Consider the following 20213-nt stretch of genomic DNA (forward strand, 5'->3'; position numbering starts at 1 on the left):
TTGCAGTCTCCATTAATTTAGGGTTATTAGGGAGAACAGGATTCCAACTCGTTCCGCCCACAGTCGGTGACGCCTTCATGTTGTCAATTCAACAACCGAAACACTCGCAGTTTGATTTTTAGCCAAAGTTACCCAACTATTTTTTAGAAAAGCATTTTTGACCAGAACGCGGAAAAGTCTGACTCAGGCACATATGGAATAGGAACGGAATTGCTGTAGTCATTTTGATTTTTAAAAATATATATTTGCGCAGTTACGAGTGGCAACTGGTTATTTTAGTGCCGGTGGGTTTGAGTTGGAGCTTCACCGGGAGCCGAGGGGTGGTCGACAGGATTAGCAACACACCTCCAGAGGGGAAAACCGGGAGGGGGAAGGAGACAGAAAGCAAACGGGGGGTGGGGGGAGAGAAAAAGTACTACAGAAATGGAACTAAAAGAAACGGGGTCGAAAGTTGAGCGATTTCAGCCCACAGTGAAAGTGACAAGCGTGTGAGGAGCAAAGCGTCACCGCGTTCATACACTTGGCAAAAAGCGAGATCCTGCAGGAACTGGAGCGGGGCGGGGGTGGAAAGGTGATGGAAAAACCAACACTACGGGAAAAGATTCCGCAAATTGGGAATGAAGGCGACACCACTCGTCCGCTACAAGGACCCGAAGGTCTTTAGAGGAAGATCTAACCGAAGGTTTTTCTAAATCCAGGAGAGCTTAAGGCAGCAACACTCACAATGCGAACAGTGACTACATGAGGTTAAAAGCTCGCCAGAACCAAATCCTCGAACAGAAGCAGCTGTTCGGAGCAGGGAATACCTGAATTGCGCAACGTGAAGCTGATGTTTTTAAAAATCAAGCAGATACACATGTTTAAAGGACTCATCGTTTGTAAACAGGAATTACAATGCTAAGCGTGCTGGATACTGTATACCGGTAAAGTGAGAGTAAATGTTACCTCTCCGCTTTCGGGAAGAGACCAGCCAGCGCTATCTGGGCGTGGAACACTTACTGTAACTGAAACTTTCCAAATCAATGCGAAGCCCCCACCGTACTGGCAATAACACCAATCTGAGGCGAAACTAAGGGCGACACCGCAAAGAAGCAGTGGCAAGTAAACTGGAAACTCTTGTGAGCAAAAAGAGCAACTTTGCGCGATAAAAAAGTTGGAGATCGTATTTTGGGACCTGTCTTGGCAAGGGAACGCGGCAGCACGTGGGGAAGGAACTAGTTGCATTATAACTTGAGATACAAAATAACACTTGGCAGTTGCGATCAGGAATGAGTTGTAACTGCAGTTAAAACTTCCAATCTGAAACTGAAGACCCACCCGGAACTGGAGCCTCAAAATTGAAGCGTAAAACTGGCGGTAATTTAACGCGGAAACCAGCAGCGTTGGCCCGCAGCCTGAACTGGGCGCGCCTGAGAATCAGTCCTCGCACCCTCAGGTAGTGGGTTCTGTAGCTTCCTGCTCGCCCTCAAGTGGTGGGTTCTGTACTGTCCCTGTGCCCTCGGGTGTTGGGTTCTGTACTGTCCCTGTGCCCTCAAGTGGTGGGTTCTGTATTGTCCCTGTGCCCTCAGGTGGTGAGTTCTGTACTGTCCCTGTGCCCTCAAGTGGTGGGTTCTGTACTGTCCCTGTGCCCTCAGCTGGTGGGTTCTGTACTGTCCCTGTGCCCTCAAGTGGTGGGTTCTGTACTGTCCCTGTGCCCTCAGCTGGTGGGTTCTGTACTGTCCCTGTGCCCTCAAGTGGTGGGTTCTGTACTGTCGCTGTGCCCTCGGGTGGTGGGTTCTGTATTGTCCCCTTGCCCTCAGCTGGTGAGTTCTGTACTGCCCCTTGCCCTCAGCTGGTGAGTTCTGTACTGTCCCCTTGCCCTCAGCTGGTGGGTTCTGTATTGTCCCCTTGCCCTCAGGTGGGTTCTGTACTGTCCCCTTGCCCTCAGCTGGTGAGTTCTGTACTGTCCCCTTGCCCTCAGGTGGTGGGTTCTGTACTGTCCCTGTATCCTCAGCTGGTGGGTTCTGTACTGTCCCTGTGCCCTCAGGTGGGTTCTGTACTGTCGCTGTGCCCTCGGGTGGTGGGTTCTGTACTGTCCCCTTGCCCTCAGGTGGTGGGTTCTGTACTGTCCCTGTGCCCTCAGGTGGGTTCTGCACTGTCCCCTTGCCCTCAGCTGGTGGGTTCTGTACTGTCCCCTTGCCCTCAGCTGGTGGGTTCTGTACTGTCCCCTTGCCCTCAGGTGGTGGGTTCTGTACTGTCCCCTTGCCCTCAGCTGGTGGGTTCTGTACTGTCCTCGCCTCCCTCGGGTGGTGGGTTCTGTACTGTCCCCATGCCCTCAGGTGGTGAGTTCTTTACTGTCCCTGTATCCTCAGGCGGTGGGTTCTGTACTGTCCCCTTGCCCTCAGGTGGTGGGTTCTGTACTGTCCCCATGCCCTCAGGTGGTGAGTTCTTTACTGTCCCTGTATCCTCAGGCGGTGGGTTCTGTACTGTCCCCTTGCCCTCAGGTGGTGGGTTCTGTACTGTCCCCATGCCCTCAGGTGGTGAGTTCTTTACTGTCCCTGTATCCTCAGGCGGTGGGTTCTGTACTGTCCCTGTGCCCTCAGGTGGTGGGTTCTGTACTGCCCCTTGCCCTCAGGTGGTGAGTTCTGTACTGTCCCCTTGCCCTCAGGTGGTGGGTTCTGTACTGTCCCCATGCCCTCAGGTGGTGAGTTCTTTACTGTCCCTGTGCCCTCAGGTGGTGGGTTCTGTACTGCCCCTTGCCCTCAGGTGGTGAGTTCTGTACTGTCCCCTTGCCCTCAGCTGGTGGGTTCTGTACTGTCCCCATGCCCTCAGGTGGTGAGTTCTTTACTGTCCCTGTATCCTCAGGTGGTGGGTTCTGTACTGCCCCTTGCCCTCAGGTGGTGAGTTCTGTACTGTCCCCTTGCCCTCAGCTGGTGGGTTCTGTACTGTCCCCTTGCCCTCAGCTGGTGAGTTCTGTACTGTCCCCTTGCCCTCAGGTGGTGGGTTCTGTATTGTCCTCGCCTCCCTCCCCTTGTTGGCGTGTTCTGTACCTATCACACGCTCAGGTGGGTGTGTGCTCGACTTGTCCGCGTGCCCTTAGCGTGCATTATTTTGTTTTAGGGGTTGGGGAACCGGTTGGTTTTAACCGCTCTTTCCCCGGCGGGACACTCCAGGCCCGTGCCTAACACGCCTGAGGAGGACGTCACTTCGAACTGTGCGTGCAAGGGAGGATTTAAAAAGATGTGAACTTCTGGCTGCACATACACGATGCCCCTGTTCGAGGGACGTCAAAGGAGACAGATACCAGTGCTTGTCAGCGTGATCTATATTCTTATACTTCTCCGGACCAAAGAGATGAACGCCTCAGGCATTTTTTCAGGTAAGAGGATATTTTTAAGCACTTTGCATAGAAACTAGTGGGCGCAATGATCCCAAAGCAATAATGTAATCAAGAAGTTCAGTATTTGTTGCAAGCACTTGTTTCATATGAGACTTTATTACCCTGTATGGTCAAGTTTTTTGCTGGTTGCTATTGTCAATGAGGAATATGTTCTTCATACACGTTGCGTATCCAGTCAGCGCATGTTGACTATGTTTAATTATTTTCTGTAAATTGAATTGTATAAGATTGGAAACTGAACTGGATATTGTATCCTGAAACAAATGGAATGGGGTGGGGGTGGTGTCGGAGGGAGAGGAGTCTCATACCTTCTCATAACAAATGCAAATCTGTATTTGTGATCATCAATTAGGGGGAGGGTCGACCATCATTATATCCCTTTTAAACTCAGCTTGCCATCTATTTGAGATTACTATGTATATATGGATGATTCTATAATTTCAGTTTTGTGCATTAACACAGCTCTTGCTGTAGAATGTTTTGAAACAGTTTTGGTATACTTGTGAAAAACATGAATAGAAAAACACAAGCATATTAAAGGTAATCATAATTCAGTGTCATATGTTTTGTTAAAATGTGTGGTACTTGCTCTTGCAGGGGGTAATGCTGACATTGTAAACAGTTTTTGGCTAGACATGCAAAATGATATAATTTGTGCTGAAGTATGCCAGTCAATAGGACAGTAGAAATGCTGCTGCTCTTGTTCAGCCATGGTGAAAATGTTCTTTTATTAAACTCTCTAATTTTAAAATTCCCTCTTCATTTTTCAATATTCCCACGTTTCCCTGGGCCACACTGTAGCAAATGGGCAGCTGGCCAATCTGCTCCCAAACCTTTACCTTTGTCACCCTAAACCAATTGCTTAGGTAACAGTTTTACTACTGTACTACTTTCACATTAATGCAAAGCAGTTTTGAGTACACAGCCGTGCAAGAGCAGCAGTATAACTCCACAAACTCCGTTCCCTAGCTACTGACTCCATCCCTCTCCCTAACATCTGTCTGAGGCTGAACCACATTGTTCACAACCTTGGTGTCATATTTGACCCTGAAATGAACTTCTGACCACATATCCGCAGCATAACAAAGACCGCCTACTTCCACCTCCATAACATCGCCCGTCTCCACCCTTGACTCAGCTCATCCGCTGCTGAAACCCTCATCCATGCCTTTGTTACCTCTAGACTTGACTATTCCAACGCATTCCTGGCTGGCCTCCCACATTTCACCCTACATAAACTTGAGGTCATCCAAAACTCGGCTGCCGGTGTCTTAACTCGCACCAAGTCCCATTTGCCCATCACCCCTGTGCTTGCTGACCTAAATTGGCTCCTGGTTAAGCAGTGCCTCGATTTCAAAATTCTCATTCTTTTCAAATCCCTCCATGGCCTCGCCCCCTTCATATTTCTGTAATCTCCTTCAGCCCCACAAACCCCCGAGCTATCTGCGCTCCTCTAATTCTGCCCTCTTGAGGATCCCTGATTATAATCGCTCAACCTTTGGTGGCCGCGCCTTCTGTTGCCTAGGCCCTAAGCTCTGGAATTCCCTGCCTAAACCTGTCCACCTCTCTACCTCTCTTTCCTCCTTTTAAGACGTTCCTTAAAACCTACCTCTTTGACCAAGCTTTTGGTCACCTGTCCTAATTTATCCAAATGGGGATCGGTGTCAAATTTTTTTGTCTTAAAATACTCCTGTGCAGCGCCTTGGGATGTTTAACTACATTAAAGGTGCTATATAAATGCACGTTGTTCTTGTTGTTGTTGCATTGAAGCCAAGAGTTGTAATACCACTCGAGAAGTTGGTCTCATGACCTACTTGGGAATCATATCCAGCGTCGTATAACTGCAGCCCAGTGTGAAGACACGTTTAAAGTGCCTTGGTGGCCTGTTGGACCTCCTCAGACTTTTACGCTTGGCATTGAATGTTATGAAAGAAACCGTAGGCTAATTCTCAATGATAGCGCACATCGAGCGGGCGGTGGGTGGAGCAATTGCACTGCCCACTTGATGACAATAGCAAGAGGCCTGAATTATTTTCATGGTCAGGCCTCATTTGCGTGTTTCACCGAGCTGCGAGCATTCAACGAGCACTGGCAGGTAGCCTGCCAATGCGGACCGGCGAAAATATGGCAGCTCATTTGCCGAGCTAAGCTGGAAGTTTAACTTCAGTAGGGGGGGGGGAGCTAATCATGGGGTGGTGGATGGAACTGAGTAGTTGGTGAGAATATTTTTGTGGGGCCATTAGGAGCATTCATGGCACTGTGATTTATGCCATGTTTTTGGTGTGGTCTACCCGGTACCTTTAAGGACCACTATTCAGCCGCTCTACGTCTGGTACCACCGGGCGGTGCGTATGTGGTGAAAGCTCCACCCATCAGTACCTGGAAATGACATTGTTTTCCAGCATGAATGGAGTGGTAGGTAGATGAAAGTTTCCCTCCAAGTTTCCACTTACCCCTAGTGTTAAAAATTACCCACTTGGGAGAGATGATCCTTCACATACAACCAAATACACATCAGTGGAGCTCTAACCTGGCTAGGAAGAGTGCAACCCACAGCAAGGTGCAGCCAGCAATGTACCTTCGGTCTCTCAGCAGCACACGGCACTGTAACTATAATATAATAATAGCAGCTGAGTGGTATGTGAGACCAGCCTTTGGATGACGCTCCCTCGGATTTTCTCTGTCGGGAAGCATTCAGCCTCCACTCCTACATGGGACATGACGCAGATAACCAACTCAATGGGATGGAAGATAACAAACATGAACCCACATCCCACCACTCTGTGGTGCCCTATGTTGCTGCTCCAGCATATTGCATCATGCATTTCTCTTTAACTGTTCTTTAAAATGAGTGCTGATGGCGAGGTTACTTTTTAACATAAATAGAAGATGACAGATGAATTGAGGAAATTGTAAGCATGTTTTTTAAAATTCATTCATGGGATGTGGGCTATGCTGGCAAGGCCAGCATTTATTGCCCATCCCTAGTTGACCTTGAGAAGGTGGTGGTGAGCCGCCTTCTTGAACTGTTGCAAGTGTGGTGAGGGTACTCCCACAGTGCTGTTAGGGAGGGAGTTCCAGGATTTTGACCCAGCAACGATGAAGGATCAGCAATATATTTCCAAGTCAGGATGGTGTGTGACTTGGAGAGGATCTTGGAGGTGTTGGTGTTCCAATGCACCTGCTGCCCTTGTCCTTCTAGGTGGTAAAGGTCGCAGGTTTGGGAGGCCCACTAATGTTGTGAATCACATTAAATATATTTCCCCTGCTTACATTTGTTGAGAGATTTGATCTAAATCAGCAGCATTTGTGTCGGGGGTTGTGGGATAGCAAAGAATTTAGTTGGTCCTGTATTGAGCCAGTTCCAAGTATGGTGCAAATAGAAATCCCAGGGCTAAAAATTGAGTAGTGCCCCGGAAAAATTAGCGCCCCCGCACCGTAAATTGAGTGGTTGCGCCCCAAGAGGGATGCGGGGCACTTCTGTGGTGCTGTGGCACGTCGCGCCGCGGTATTGCAGGCCTTCCTTCATTTCTTAAAGCAGAGGGGCCTTGCGCAGCACGACCCGGGGCCCAGCTGGGCCCCTGGGGATCGGGAGTGCCGGCAAAAGAGCCCGGCACTCAAGAGAAGTGCCGGGCTCTTGGAGTGAAGCCGGCACTCCACGGGGGGTTCAGGAGGCCAGGGACGGGAGCGCAGGCAGGTGCTGGCAGGAGGCCAGGGACGGGAGCGCAGGCAGGTGTTGGCAGGCGGCCAGCAACAAAAATGGCCGCCCAGCACCTCTCCTTTAAATTGCGCCTCCCCGGCCGCAGGTAGGGCCCCCTGACCCCGTCGGACATAGCGTCCAGCGGTAAGTCAGGGGGCACTCCCGAAGATTGTGGCCGGGGTGTGAGCGGGGCGCTGCGCATGGCAATGATGTCCACGCCGGCGGCGCAGCACCGTGGGGCGCTACCGGTTAGCGCCACCACTAACCTCCCACTGAATTTCGCGGGAGGTGTGGGCGGCACTGCGCCCAGGCGCTATTTGCTTTGCGCCCCGTTAGCACGCTCTTAGGGTGCTAATGGGAGGCGCAAAGCAACCGAATTTTTACCCCCCAGAGTCTTGTGTTCGGCATAGGGCTATTTATACATAAACAAGCAAGGTTAGAAGTGCCATACTTTTTTTACTTGTTTAATGACAGTACTTTGTGAAATCTAGTGCTTGATACTCTCTGTTGATTACATTATGCACCAGTACCATACAATAGAAAATGTTATATTTGCTGATGTTCAGACTTTGCCTAATAATGTATTTTTCAAGTTGTTCACTTAGTCTGAGCTGTTGTTTGATTAAACTCTTCCCGAAAGTACAGCAGGTGATGTGATCCCGGACTAGCCTTACTGCTATGTGGATCATGTCACCACATGAAGCCCTGCATGCAGTGGGGGGCAGGCAAGGTATGGGGGAAGTAGTAAGAGTAACGAGAAGTAGACCAATCTGAATTCTTCAATTGTGCACTTTTTTTTCCTCTAATTTTTCAGCTGCAAAGCAGTTTTCAGGACCAGAGTGCTGTTTCCGAAATGCAAGCAGTAAGTCATGGCCACAGCTAGAAGCATGGGCTTAACTGCTTCCTGAACTTCGCAAGTGGCAGGCAATTATTTAACAAAACAATTAAAAAAAAAAAAAAAAAAATTTTGTGTGAAGTATAAGGCTAATCATGATTTCAAGGAAAAAGTGAAAGTAAAAGGAAACTCCAGGAAAAGCCATTATTAAGCTTTATCCTAGAGTTTCTAATGCTTTAAAAGTGACTTATTTTAGTTTTCTTTTAACCCACTCCAACAACAACTTGCAGTATATGTAGCGGAATTATGTTAACAGAAGCATAATCAGGCAACAATTGACTCTGACCCAAAGAAGGAGATATTAGGAGAGCTGACTAAAAGCTTAGTCAAAGAGGTAGGTCAGCAAGTCAGCATGATTTGTGACTTGGAGGGGAACTTGCAGGTGGTGGTGTTCTCACACACCTGCTGCCCTTGTCTATCTAGGTGGTAGAGGTTGCAGATTTGGGAGGTGCTGCCGAAGAAGCCTTGACAAGTTGCTGCAGTGCATCCTTTAGATAGTATATACTGCAGCCACGGTGCGCCGGTGCAGGAGGAGGCAGGCGTTCACACTAGCCGCTGATGATGCAGACTGTGAGTGTTTGTGAGCGGACAGATGTTCAGGAGGGAAATCTGAAGAGGTGCGGTGATTGTTGATTCACTGGCCAGGTCTAGGGAAGCAGCAGTGGGTGAGGTGAACGGGACAGAAGGCGTTTGTTGAGATTAGCCTCCAGCGGGCACACTGGGCAAGAAGGTCAGAGAGAGAGGAGGATGGGGCAGTTGGGGTTGGTGCTCATAAGGAGGCAGTAACAGTGCCTCGATGGGCCCTTTGGAGAATGCCTAAAGAGGCACAGAGGGTAGCGGTGTGCTCATCCAAGGGGGACTCAAGCTTGGGACGGCAGCAGCAGAGTAGGAAGACAGTGAAAAGTTGGATTAGGGATGGTGAGTGCATAGTACCCGAGAGGGGAAAAATAAAAGGTGGCATGGCTGGGTAACAGGAAGGGGAGAAGACCGGATAGAAGACCCCAAATAGGTTAAAAGAATCTATAAAAAGGAAGTAGAGGTAATGGGCTCCGGTCTAGAGCGGCAGCCAAAATGTGCATGTGAATGGACACAGAGGGAATTAGGTTACATCATTATCATCAGTTGACTATCGTCAGAGTTCCTGTGAATGTCATCCACACCTCTTTATTCATCATGCATGATGGTAATTCTTCTAAGGGAATTTCTTTATTCCGTCTGAGTTAAGTATTTTACTATCATATTTCGGACTGCTCATAGTTGCTCTTTCATTGACTTATTATGTAGTGCAACTGCGTCACGGCTTTCAGGTTATGGATACTGTTCGCTAATTCAAGGATTAGCTCATCTGCCTTTTGTTAGCTTTTCCTCCATTGGGGGTCCCACTACCTTCCTCCAGGCACTCATCAACCCAAAGGCGTTGGCATTTTCTGCAGGTGGCCAGTTTACTCAACCACCGCAAAACCCTCAGCATTGACTAGTCACTGGTAGTACCATCTACTGTCATTACGGTAGCAGTGTTTAAAACCTGACCTGACTTGATCAGTTTACTTAGGTATAGCAAAGATTAGGATAGATATGTCCTGGTTGTAAACAGAGGATAGGGAGGAGACGAGACAAGATCAAACCACCTGTGTTCCCTGGCAAACTGGATAATGAGGGTAGCTTACCACAGGCCTGTTCCAAAGTCACTTTATAATTGGCTATAACAAGGAGTGCAGGAGTAGTCTAAAGTAACTCTGTCTCTCTCCCTATCTGCAGAGAAATAACAGGCACCTGCTTGAACTATTTCAATGTGGAATAAATGAGATTGTGAACTCATACGGGGAAATCACGAACACATCCTTGCAGCCTATCACTTCATGGTACAACATGTTTGTGTTCATTTTTTAAAACCATAGCCCTGTTTTTTAAATAGATAAGAAAAGACAATTACCTGTAGCTAGTCTTCTAATCAAAGTATATTTTGTGTAGTATGTTAAATTTGGAAAATAATCTCTGGCAAATCACCAAGATGTAGATTTTATGTAATTATATATAATTTTGAAAACTATATTCAGTCATTTTATTTCTGTAAAAAAAAATAGTTTTCAGTTGTGTCTAGGCCATACTGCAACCTTAAATAAATATAAATATCTACTAAATATGAATATAGTTAGAGGAAATATCATCGATGGCTGAGGAGTGCTCCATACAGATTATCGGGCTTTGTGTGCTTGGCTAGGCAATAACACCACCTGTTGATGAACAAGTCTTTTTGTAATCAGAACAATAGTTACAATTGGTTGGTCCCTTCTCTCTCTACCGCTCCCCCCCACCCACCCCTGCCACCTTAATTGTTTGAAATGCAATAAAAGTGATTTATTTTTCTTCCACCTGAAATTTCAGTAGGATGGTTTGTACCTCCAATTTCCATTGGGCACCTAAATAATGATAATGGTAATCTGGGCAGAATCACCAAGTGTCAGCCCATTCGCAACATTCCCTTTCCAAAGCAGATATGATCCGAAGGATCACTTGGTTTTCTCATGATCACTACATCACCAATAAAACATACTTTGTTGCATCATTCTCCCTAATGTTCAGACATATAAAATCATGGCAGTTGGGAAGGAAGGATAAAAAATTGTGTAAACTTTGTTTTAAAAAAAAAATCTAATTAAAATATTTAATAACAGTTTCTCTCTATGATTTCATGGGTAAAGCCACTACCTGGTGTTGTGCTAATACAGACCAGAAGGTCCCATGTTCCATTCCTAGTGTGTGCTGAATTATCTGTTCGCATTTGAGCAACACTTAGGCCTTAGTGTTCCTGGGCTAAAGAGCGTGGGTGGCAGGGGCTGGGAAACCAGACACGGTTCCTGTTCCTGATTAATATCCAATGATTCCTATTGGAAAGTGCGTGTTTGTGTGGACAGCAGGTGAGGACAGGATTGGTCTTGGCTATGATACTTTCCATGGTCGAATAATCTGTCCACATTTGCTTTCTAGACATACAGATGAATAACTTAGGGTGGCCATATATCCCTGTTTTCCAGGGACAGTCCCCGGATGAGGTACTGTGTCCCAGAGCAAACAATTGTCTCTGGAAGAGTCACCGGTTCACGAAACTTGTCCCAGAGTGTACCCCTGGGCAGTAAGGGTAACCCTCCGAGCTGTCAGTTTGCAGCTCTAAGGCTAAATTAAACATCAACTTGTACAGAGTGACTCACTGCACATGTGTCGGTTGTTGTTTCTGAGTTTCCGGCCGGGCTCGTGCGCCAGAAGTGCCTGGGAGCACTGCAACTGGAGCGGGTGAGGGAGAGGCCGCGGGGGAGGGCCCAGTCCACTCACCGGGGGAAGGGGGGACGGGCTAATTCTAGACACTGTGGAGGGTCAGGTGTGACCTTAGTTATGGTGGGGGGGGGGGTATCGGGGTCAGGTGTGACCTAAGTCACTAGGGGAGGAGTCAGGTGTGACCTCAGCCACTAGGGGAGGGGTTAGGTGTGATGTCAGTCACTAGGAGAGGGGTCAGATGTGACCTAAGTCATTGGGGGAGGGGTCAGATGTGACCTCAGTCATTGGGGGAGGGGTCAGGTGTGACATCAGTCACTTGGGGTGGGAGGGGTCAGGTGTGACCTCAGTCACTGTGGGGGGGCGTCGGGTGTGACCTCAGTAACTGGGGGAGGGGTCAGGAGTGAGCTCAGTCACTGGGGGGGGGGTCGGGTGTGACCTCAGTAACTGGGGGAGGGGTCAGGAGTGAGCTCAGTCACTTGGGGGGGGGGGGGGGGGGAGGGGTGCCTGAATGCACTTCAATAGTGTGACATCACATCCATGGTAATTATATGCACACTTGTATTGCATTTGTAGTGTATATGTGCAACTGTTAAAATATAGGCTGCTAAAACATTTTGCCTTGCTTCGCTGCACAACCTACATTTTCCGTCCTGGCTACTTTGCTGTGCTCCCACCCTGTGTGTGCCCAGGTTCAGTTTAGAAAATATGGTCACCCTAGAATAACTGCTACTTGTGAGAAGGCGTTTGTCACTCATGAAACCATTATAAGAATCAATGCCCTCAACAGAAGAATAGAGAACAGGGAAAAAAATGTTCAATAACATAATGCAGCTTCGATTGTTTAATTCCTTACTTCAGGTCTGTGGGCGTACAGAACCAGAGATTTTATTTGCAAAACACAAATATCTAGGAAGCTGTATGGGTAAAAATTGAAAAGCTCCAACTACATAACTTCATAGGAAGTAGTGGAGTTGCTGTGGGGAGATGGAAACTGCCACTGTATCACAGATCAGCATAGAAAAAAGGTCACATTAACATAGTGATACAGTAGTTTGTTGTATAGAGCTACAACAATTCCTGATTTGTATAGGGCATAATAAATACCTAAAAGTGATTACAAGGCACTAATTGAAATGTTCAAATGGTGTTGACTGTGATTAGAACCTGAGTGGTTTATTTCAACCCCAAAGTTAGATTATAGCCGTGATAATACTCCAGGATATCTGTGCAAGATTTATTTTGTGGGGCAGGGGAGGTGGGGGCGGGGGGTGGGGGGTAGCAGATGGGTGCGAGGGATTTGGGATTTTCTGGTTTTGTGCTTTCAGTGGCTGTCAGTGAGATTCCTGGCACGCACTGTGATTTTTGTGCAGTGATTTCACAATAATTTTGGCATTATTTTTAAAAATGAATTCTTAAGCTGTGGGCATCGCTGGCAAGACTGGCATTTATTGTCCGTCCCTAGTTGCACCTGAGAAGTTGGTATAGTTTGATACAAATGAATGGTTTACTAGGCCGCTTCGAAAGGCTTTTAAGAGTCCCACATTGGTGTGGGGCTGGAGTACGTACAGGCCAGGTTTTCTTCCTAAAGGACATTAGTGAACCAGTTTGGTTTTTACAACAATCCAACAAACTTCATGGTCATTTTTACTGATACTAGCTTTTTATTTCCAGATTAAAAAAACCTGAATTCTTTGATTGTCCCCCAGAGACACTGAGGTGAATTGTAGCACCCTTACTGAGATCAGCACACTGAAATGTACCCACTTTGAAAGTAAGCCCCATATTTGCAGAACAATGGATAGTTAAAAAAATAGCGGTGTATCTTTAAGAGCTCACTTCTCCTTATGCTGCTAGCTTTTAACACCCTCTTTCAATGGGCAGAATTTACTTAGGATGGGACTCTTGCCAAATCACGAAGAATTGAGGGCTGCATTGCAATGGTCTCAATTAGAACACCAACAGGCAAGGCAAGGTGAAAAATAGTGTGCGTTGCAAGCCAAGGACCCAGGATGATCGGTAAGTCATAATTCTTCTGGTTTTCACCTGCCCATTTATCACCAGTGGGATATACCCTGTAATTTCAAAATTGGGAGCAAGTAAGGAATTCAGGTAGAAATATTTCATGTAAGATTATTAGACATATATGGAAGGCCATTGAGACAATAAAATGAATGAGTTCAAGACAGGAAAGATAGATTGAGAGCTATAATGACAAAGTGTGGCTAAGATCAACTAAAAATGGCACTCTTATTCCAAAATGTCTTCCTATATAAGAAGCAGTTTCATAAAACGTGCACAGGGATACAGTAGGGAGGAGTTAAACCCATTTGATTGTAGTGGTTGTAGTTAATCATTTTACCCGTTATCTATTATTCTGTCTCTGACCTAATTGTAACTTAATCAAAGGCTTAATTAATAGACTACATATTGCTATGTTTTAAAATAAATTATACTCTGCCAAACTTTTTACCTAATTATAATATTTAAGGAATCAATTTTTTTAAAACCACATAACCTTAAAGGACAGTAAGATTTATTTAGATGGTATTGCATTAAACGTGGCTCATTTTATATTTGGTCAAGCTGTTGAAAAGTTACATTAGTGTTTTTCATGAGCACTCCAGTGACTTATGGTTACGTAAAATACATTTATAAGCACTGTTAGCTGAGGTCAGTAAAGGTCCACTGCATTCAAATTATTTATAGACCTCTGCCATTGTTCTAATTCAGCTGATGATTAACTACTATTTTTGTATTATGTGGCCAAAGAACAAAATGTGCTGTACCTTATGTGGGATTTTAACCACTCCGTCTTCCGGTATGTTACTTTTGCATGGTCTGTTCAGATAGAGTTGCATACGCAACCTGCTAAATTTACAGCAAATACAATGGGCTAGATTTTCAGTTGCTTGCGCCAGCAGTTAGCGCCTTAAGAGAAGTGATTTCCGGGCGCTATGCGTGTAGCGCCCGGGCGCAGCGCAGTTTGCGCCTCGCCCCACATTAAGTTGGCTGTTAGCGCCGGCGCAAAGTTTAGCGCCCGGCCGGATGCGCGCGCAGAAAATGACGTCACATCCTCGTGCAACGCCCTTTGGCCGCCCCGATTCCAAACTTCAGTCGGACCGCCCCATTGTGCGGCTGGCGGCCGGAGCGTTTGAAAAAAGGAACGCAACACAACCAGCGTGGGCCCCGGGGGGCGCAAATTAAAGGGGACGTGCTCTCCAGTATAAAGGCCAGCCTTTTTTCAGAAAACACTCTAGTGCAACGCATTTCTGGACACACAACAAGGAGGATAGCTAACTGGTTTCAAGCAGCAACAGCTCAGGTATTTTTGGACTCAGGCCAGAGCGCTGCAAGTGGCCTTTTGGAAATTTGAGTGTTTGCCAGGATTTGATGGGGGTTGCATGGGGTGCCAACGCGGAGCTGCAGCGCCATGTCCGTAGGGCTCGCAGACGCATTGTGAGAGGGGCAGCCCTGGCTAGAGGCAGAGGGGGCTACAGGCGTCGGCCACGTAGGCCTTACCCAGTCAGGCTATACCGCCAGCAGCGCTCCTACCTAAACATGAGTGCTGCGCGATGTGTTAGAAGGCTCCGATTCCGAAAGGAGGTGATTGCAGAGATCTGCCACCTGCTTCGCAGAGATCTGCGGCCAAAGCTCAGGTGCAGGACGTCTCTGTCGGTGGAAGTGAAGGTGACGGTGGCATTGAACTTCTATGCCACCGGCTCCTTCCAATCCGCTGCTGGGGACATAGCAAACATCTCCCAGTACGGCGCGCATCGCTGCATCCGCCAGGTGACCGAAGCACTGTTCAGAAGGAGAAGCCAATTCATCTCCTTCCCCATGGCCCTGGAGAACCAGCATCAGCGCGCATTGGGATTTGCCAGACTCGGGGACTTCCCCTTGGTGCAGGGCGCCATTGACTGTACGCATGTGGCTTTGCGGGCCCCTCTGGAGCATGGCGAGCAGTATCGCAACAGGAAGGGCTACCATTCTCTGAATGTGCAGCTGGTGTGTGACCACAAGCAGCGCATCATGGCTGTCAATGCCAGCTTCCCAGGCAGCAGCCACGATGCCTTTATCCTGCGGCAGAGTACTGTGCATGACATGTTCGAGGCACAGCCTCCCCCAAGAGGATGGCTACTCGGGGACAAAGGCTATCCTTTGTGTACCTGGCTCATGACCCCGCTCCGCGCGCCCAGGACCGCTGCTGAAGAGGCCTACAACGAGAGCCATCAAACCACCCACAACATCATCGAGCAAACTATTGGGGTCCTCAAGCAGCGGTTCCGCTGCCTTGATCGCTCCGGAGGAGCTCTCCAGTATTCGCCGGACCGGGTCTCCCAATTTGTGGTAGTTTGCTGCATGCTACACAACCTGGCTATCCGCAGGACTCGGGCACTGCCACCTGACGTTGGAGCAGGAGGAGCATGAGGAGGAGGAGGAGGAGGTGCAGGAGTACGTTCCCAGGAGGGAGCGACCAGGGCCAAGGGCCGCGCGACGCCACCTTATTACACGGTACTTCTAAGCCCCCTGTCAGGGAATGCCTTGGGGCCATGAGGGAAGATGAATGCAGCCGCTCCACAAGCCCTCAGCCGGCGAAGCCAACAAACACTAAGAAGAACAACCATGGAGACTGCATGAATAAAGATAAATTTTTATTACACAAAAATGAAAACCCCTTCCCACATGAATCCCCAAAAACAATCAACGGGCCCAACAAACGACTCACTCCCACAAACTGGGGAGGAGTCACTCCACATTTGTACAACCCGGGCCTCAACCTCGGCCTAACGCAAAAAAAAAGCCCACGAACCAAACAACCATGGGCAAAAGAAAGATGGCCACCGCCATATAAAACGAAAGCTGGCCACACCCTCTACTGAGTGGCCCGCGAGGGCGAGACCTTGCCCAGCCTTTTGCCTCCCCTGCCCGGCCTGCTGCTCCTTCGCAAGCTCTGCCCAGTGGCTGCTGCGAGGCTGGGGGAAGGCGCCTGAGGCTCCGATGTCCTTCCGCCAGATGCCGCTGGGGGGCGGCCTACACGGCCTTTGGGCCTCGAGGGGCCGTCTGCTGAGTGGCGCACCTGAGCCTGGCCAACATCAGCTCCAGCCGCTTGCCCTTGATGCCCCAGTGGGGGAATGGCGGCGACGGATGGCGCAATGTGGGCCAGCTGGCGTCTGGGATGGGCTGGCTGGTGCTGTGGTGCGCTGGCACTCGGCCGGGCCCGCACTGCAGGATCCGCAACAATCAGCCGAGGGGCGGCTCGCTGGGATGCTCCAGCGCGGCGGCTGCCCTGGCGATGCCTGCCTGAGACAGCGCGTGTGGCAGCAGTGAGTGCCCCTGTTGTCCTGGTGTGCGCCCGCATCACACCCGCCAGGGTCTTGACGGCATCAGTCAGCATGCGGCCACTCGCGGCAGTTGCTGCCCCGAACTCGCGCACACTGGTCGCCAGTGACTCGATGGCCTCAGGCATGCGCCCCACCACGCTCATGAGCTCCGTGTGGCGCCGGTCCGAATCCTCGGCCATCTTATCCAGCTTCCGCACCTCCTCCGAGGTGAAGGTGTCCGGACTGGAGTCGCGACTCACCCGCTGGGGAGGGGAGGAGGGGGCCGAACTAGGGGAACCTTGCCACGTTGGTGGCGGCGAGTGTGCCAATCAGCAGCACTCCCCTCTGATCCTTCCCCCCTTTGGGGGGAAGGCCGCGGGCCACGCGCACGGCTCCTGGGTGGCTGGACGCCACTGGTCCCAGAAGCTGCATTCCCCTGCGACAGTTCCTCCAGGCACTCGTCCAGTGAGGACGTGTCAAGCCTTTCGTCCTCTCCGGCGGGACCTGAGTGTTCCCCCGATGGTCCGGCTTGCTCCTCCTCCTCCTCCTCCTCCTCCTGCTCGGAGGGGCTGTCACTTGCAGCTTCAGGGTCCTGGTCGTCACCAGCTGAAAGCAGGAATGCACAAGAGTAGCTTCAGAGTGAGGAGACGGCGTCAGCGAGGGAGTTAGGACTGGTGGCATTCAGCGCATTGGTGGGACAGTGGCAAAGGAGGTAGCTCGGATGCGCAAGTGCGACGCGAGAGGGCCAAAAGGCGAGGTCCTTACCATTGCCGGGCAGTGGAGGGTCGGCTACTCCGCACGCTGTGCGCACGATCAGACGGGCTCCCATGAGCACACACACGCACTCCTCCAGCCGAGTGAGCTTCTGCAGCTTTGCGCGGCCCCCCCTGGCCCTGGCACGGGCCTGGCGATTATACGCAACTTTAGCCTGCAAGAGAAAGGACGGGCTGTAAGTGCGCAGTGTAGCCCTGATGTAGTGTGCACTGCCTCCCATGGTGGAATAGCTTGGCCAGAGTGTAGCCCTGATGTAGTGTGCACTGCCTCCCATGGTGGAATAGCTTGGCCAGAGCGTAGCCCTGATGTCGTGTGCACTGCCTCCCATGGTGGAATAGCTGGGCCAGAGTGTAGAGTGCAGAATGGCCAATTGATGCTCATGACTGTCCCAATGCTGCTGGCTGAGGGCTGGCCATTAGGACTTTCAGCTCCCTTTGCCCATCATGTCAGGTGTACATGCAAGAATGAGGAGGAGACTGGAAAGGGTACTCACCCTGACAATCCTGGTCAGGTCGTTGTATTTTTTACGACATTGTTTGTGGGTCCTGGGGGCATCGCCGGTGAACGTCACCCTCTGGGCGACCTGCTTCCAGGCTCTGGTGTAGTCGTGGTGGTTCGGATTCCTCCCACTCTCTGGGAACAAGATCCTGCGCCTCTGCTCCAGAGCTGTGACCATTATGTCCAGATCACCCTCTGAGAAGCGCAGGGCACGCTCACGGGCCTTCTCTGGCGTTGCCATGACTCCCTGGGGCTGAGCAGCAGTGTTGAGGCCTCTTTGCAAGGCTGCAGTGTGCAGGGCGTGGCAGCAGTCCAATTCGTCCCTTCCCCCTTTAAGAGCTGGTCGGCGCCACGGGGTCTGCTGTCAGTCAAAAAATGACCGCACCCGCGCTGCGCCCCGCCTGGGCGCTATCCCTCTGGACCGCCGGCATAGCGCCTAAAGATAGTAGTGGAATGCCTCTTTTAGCGCTCCAACAACCTCTTAGGGCGAAGCCACTGAATTTCCGGCAACGGGGCGCTACTTTGGGGCGGGCGCTAACTTCGGGCGGGCGCTAAGGTTAGCGCCCCAAAACTGGCTATACTGAAATTCTAAGCCAATATACATACACAATAATTCACTTGTGTGTGTCAGCAAGGAATGGGTACCTGTTTGGAAGAGTTGAGCAACTTTTCCCACATTTTTGTTAACACACAGCTCAGTATATTATTACTATTTCATCAGTTATGAGTGAAAACTGTGTAAAAATAAAATTGTTTGTAAGCTGTTTTTTTTATGTCAAAATTTCAGCTGTAATAAGTAGCAATCGTGCTTCTCAGCAGGTTTCTCAGACACAGAGGGTAGAATGTTATTTGTATTGTATTGTTATTGGCACCATTATGTGTGCCACAAATGTAGGAGGATCGAACTCCCTCCCCATTATTAGCAGTACAGGATGTAAGGCTCAAGTTACCTACCATTTTGGTCACCAATGCGTTCTGAGTTGTCACTTAGCATTCACAGCCGCTTACTGTTGGCTTCTTCACCTATCTGGCTTTGCACCAGTTCTTTTATAACTTGGCCCACAGCAGAAAGAAAATTGGGTGAGACTACGTGGCAAGGCTTCCAGGCAAATAATTAACTTGTAATTCTGATGCTAGAAAATTGCAGATAATTTTTTTAAAGTTGCTTTTTTTTAAGAAATCTATCAACTTAAAAATAACGTGTTATTTGACTTGTTGAGTGAAGATTGCCAAATTAATATCAATTATGGTAAATAGGAGAACAATTTCTTTTGAACTCATGTGCTGGGAACTGAATTGTGAATGGCCAACTGGAGAAAGGAAACTTTCATTACACCTTTTTATGTTGTCACAAAATGGTGGAGCAGTCTTGATGAGCCAATTGGCACACTGCAGATTCTATTCTTTTATTTGAACTCCGCTTCCAGCGGTGGAAGAGTTTTTAGAAGGTTTGAACGAAATTAGAAAAAAAATAATTCAATTTAACAAGGTATTAGTGACATGAATGTACACTATTTGAAATCCTAAGCCATTGTGAAAACTTTGGAGGTAACAGGAATGGTTCCACGCACTTGTGCTTCTAATGGGGAACCGCTCTTGCAGGCAGCATGGGTTGGAAAATCAAAATCACAATATTGTAGCCCTATCTCCAATGCATGCTCTCTGTGTGTGAGATTTCCCTGCTGGGAGGGTGGGATCTTGGAATCAATGCTCAAATAGGATTTTGAATTTTAGGTTTAAACCAGTAAAATGCAATAACTATCACCTCACCCCCCACCGCCATGGGAAATGTCAAAGCCAGTATTTATCTCAATAACACAGATAAAGATGGAAAATAAGGAAAAATGTTTCTAAAAACAGTTACATGGCTTAACATTCTTAGAACCATAGGGAGGGGGGATAAAGAGTTGGAGTTTAGGATGTTCTGATGCTTTATTTTGCTTTTAGCTATCACAGAACTCCACAGTGTGCGTCTATTGGCCTGAGAGGTTCCCTGTCCAGAAGTCAGCCTTATTGACAGGCTTGGCTTGCAGTCGGGCAGGGAGCAATCCGCAGGACCAGGTACCTCTCGGGGGGGGGTAATCCCTGGAGGTCTTTGTATGGGCGTGGTTTGATGGGGAGGAGCTTGGGGGGCTGGGGGAAAGCACTCCTGCTCCTCCTGGCCCACAAGCAGTGCTGTAAAGGCACTTACCTTCTCCCCAAAGCTGTCCTCGCCTCCCTTCAGCTGCCAGGTTTCCCGAGGCCTGGGAAACTCAGCCGTCCACTGTTAAACCTGCAAAGCAGGTTAAATCAGAGGCTGCCAGCCTCATTAACATATTGGTCCAGAAATTCGGGCCTCCACGGGTGAGTACGCACGGGGTACTCACCCGTAAG

The 20213-nt window shown here is 49.1% G+C and overlaps 1 protein-coding gene across 5 annotated transcripts in view; it reads left to right on the forward strand.

The window, feature by feature from the left end:
• Positions 1-20213, forward strand: part of eva1c (eva-1 homolog C (C. elegans)) — a 165824-nt gene that overhangs the window by 273 nt on the left and 145338 nt on the right. For 3 of the 5 annotated variants that reach the window (XM_086007057.1, XM_086007053.1, XM_086007055.1), the window contains exons 1-2: positions 406-1435; positions 3100-3358. In XM_086007057.1, the coding sequence (XP_085863183.1) occupies positions 3247-3358 (112 nt within the window). In that variant the 5' untranslated portion in view covers positions 406-1435; positions 3100-3246. Of the gene's footprint in view, positions 1-405; positions 1436-3099; positions 3359-13128; positions 13264-20213 lie in introns of those variants that run through there. The other 2 variants (XM_086007056.1, XM_086007054.1) reach the window with 2 other exon arrangements.

The sequence above is a fragment of the Somniosus microcephalus genome, chromosome 14 (genome assembly GCF_052327205.1).
Source record: "Somniosus microcephalus isolate GS21.2 chromosome 14, FLI_Smic_1.0, whole genome shotgun sequence".
Classification (NCBI taxonomy): domain Eukaryota; kingdom Metazoa; phylum Chordata; class Chondrichthyes; order Squaliformes; family Somniosidae; genus Somniosus; species Somniosus microcephalus.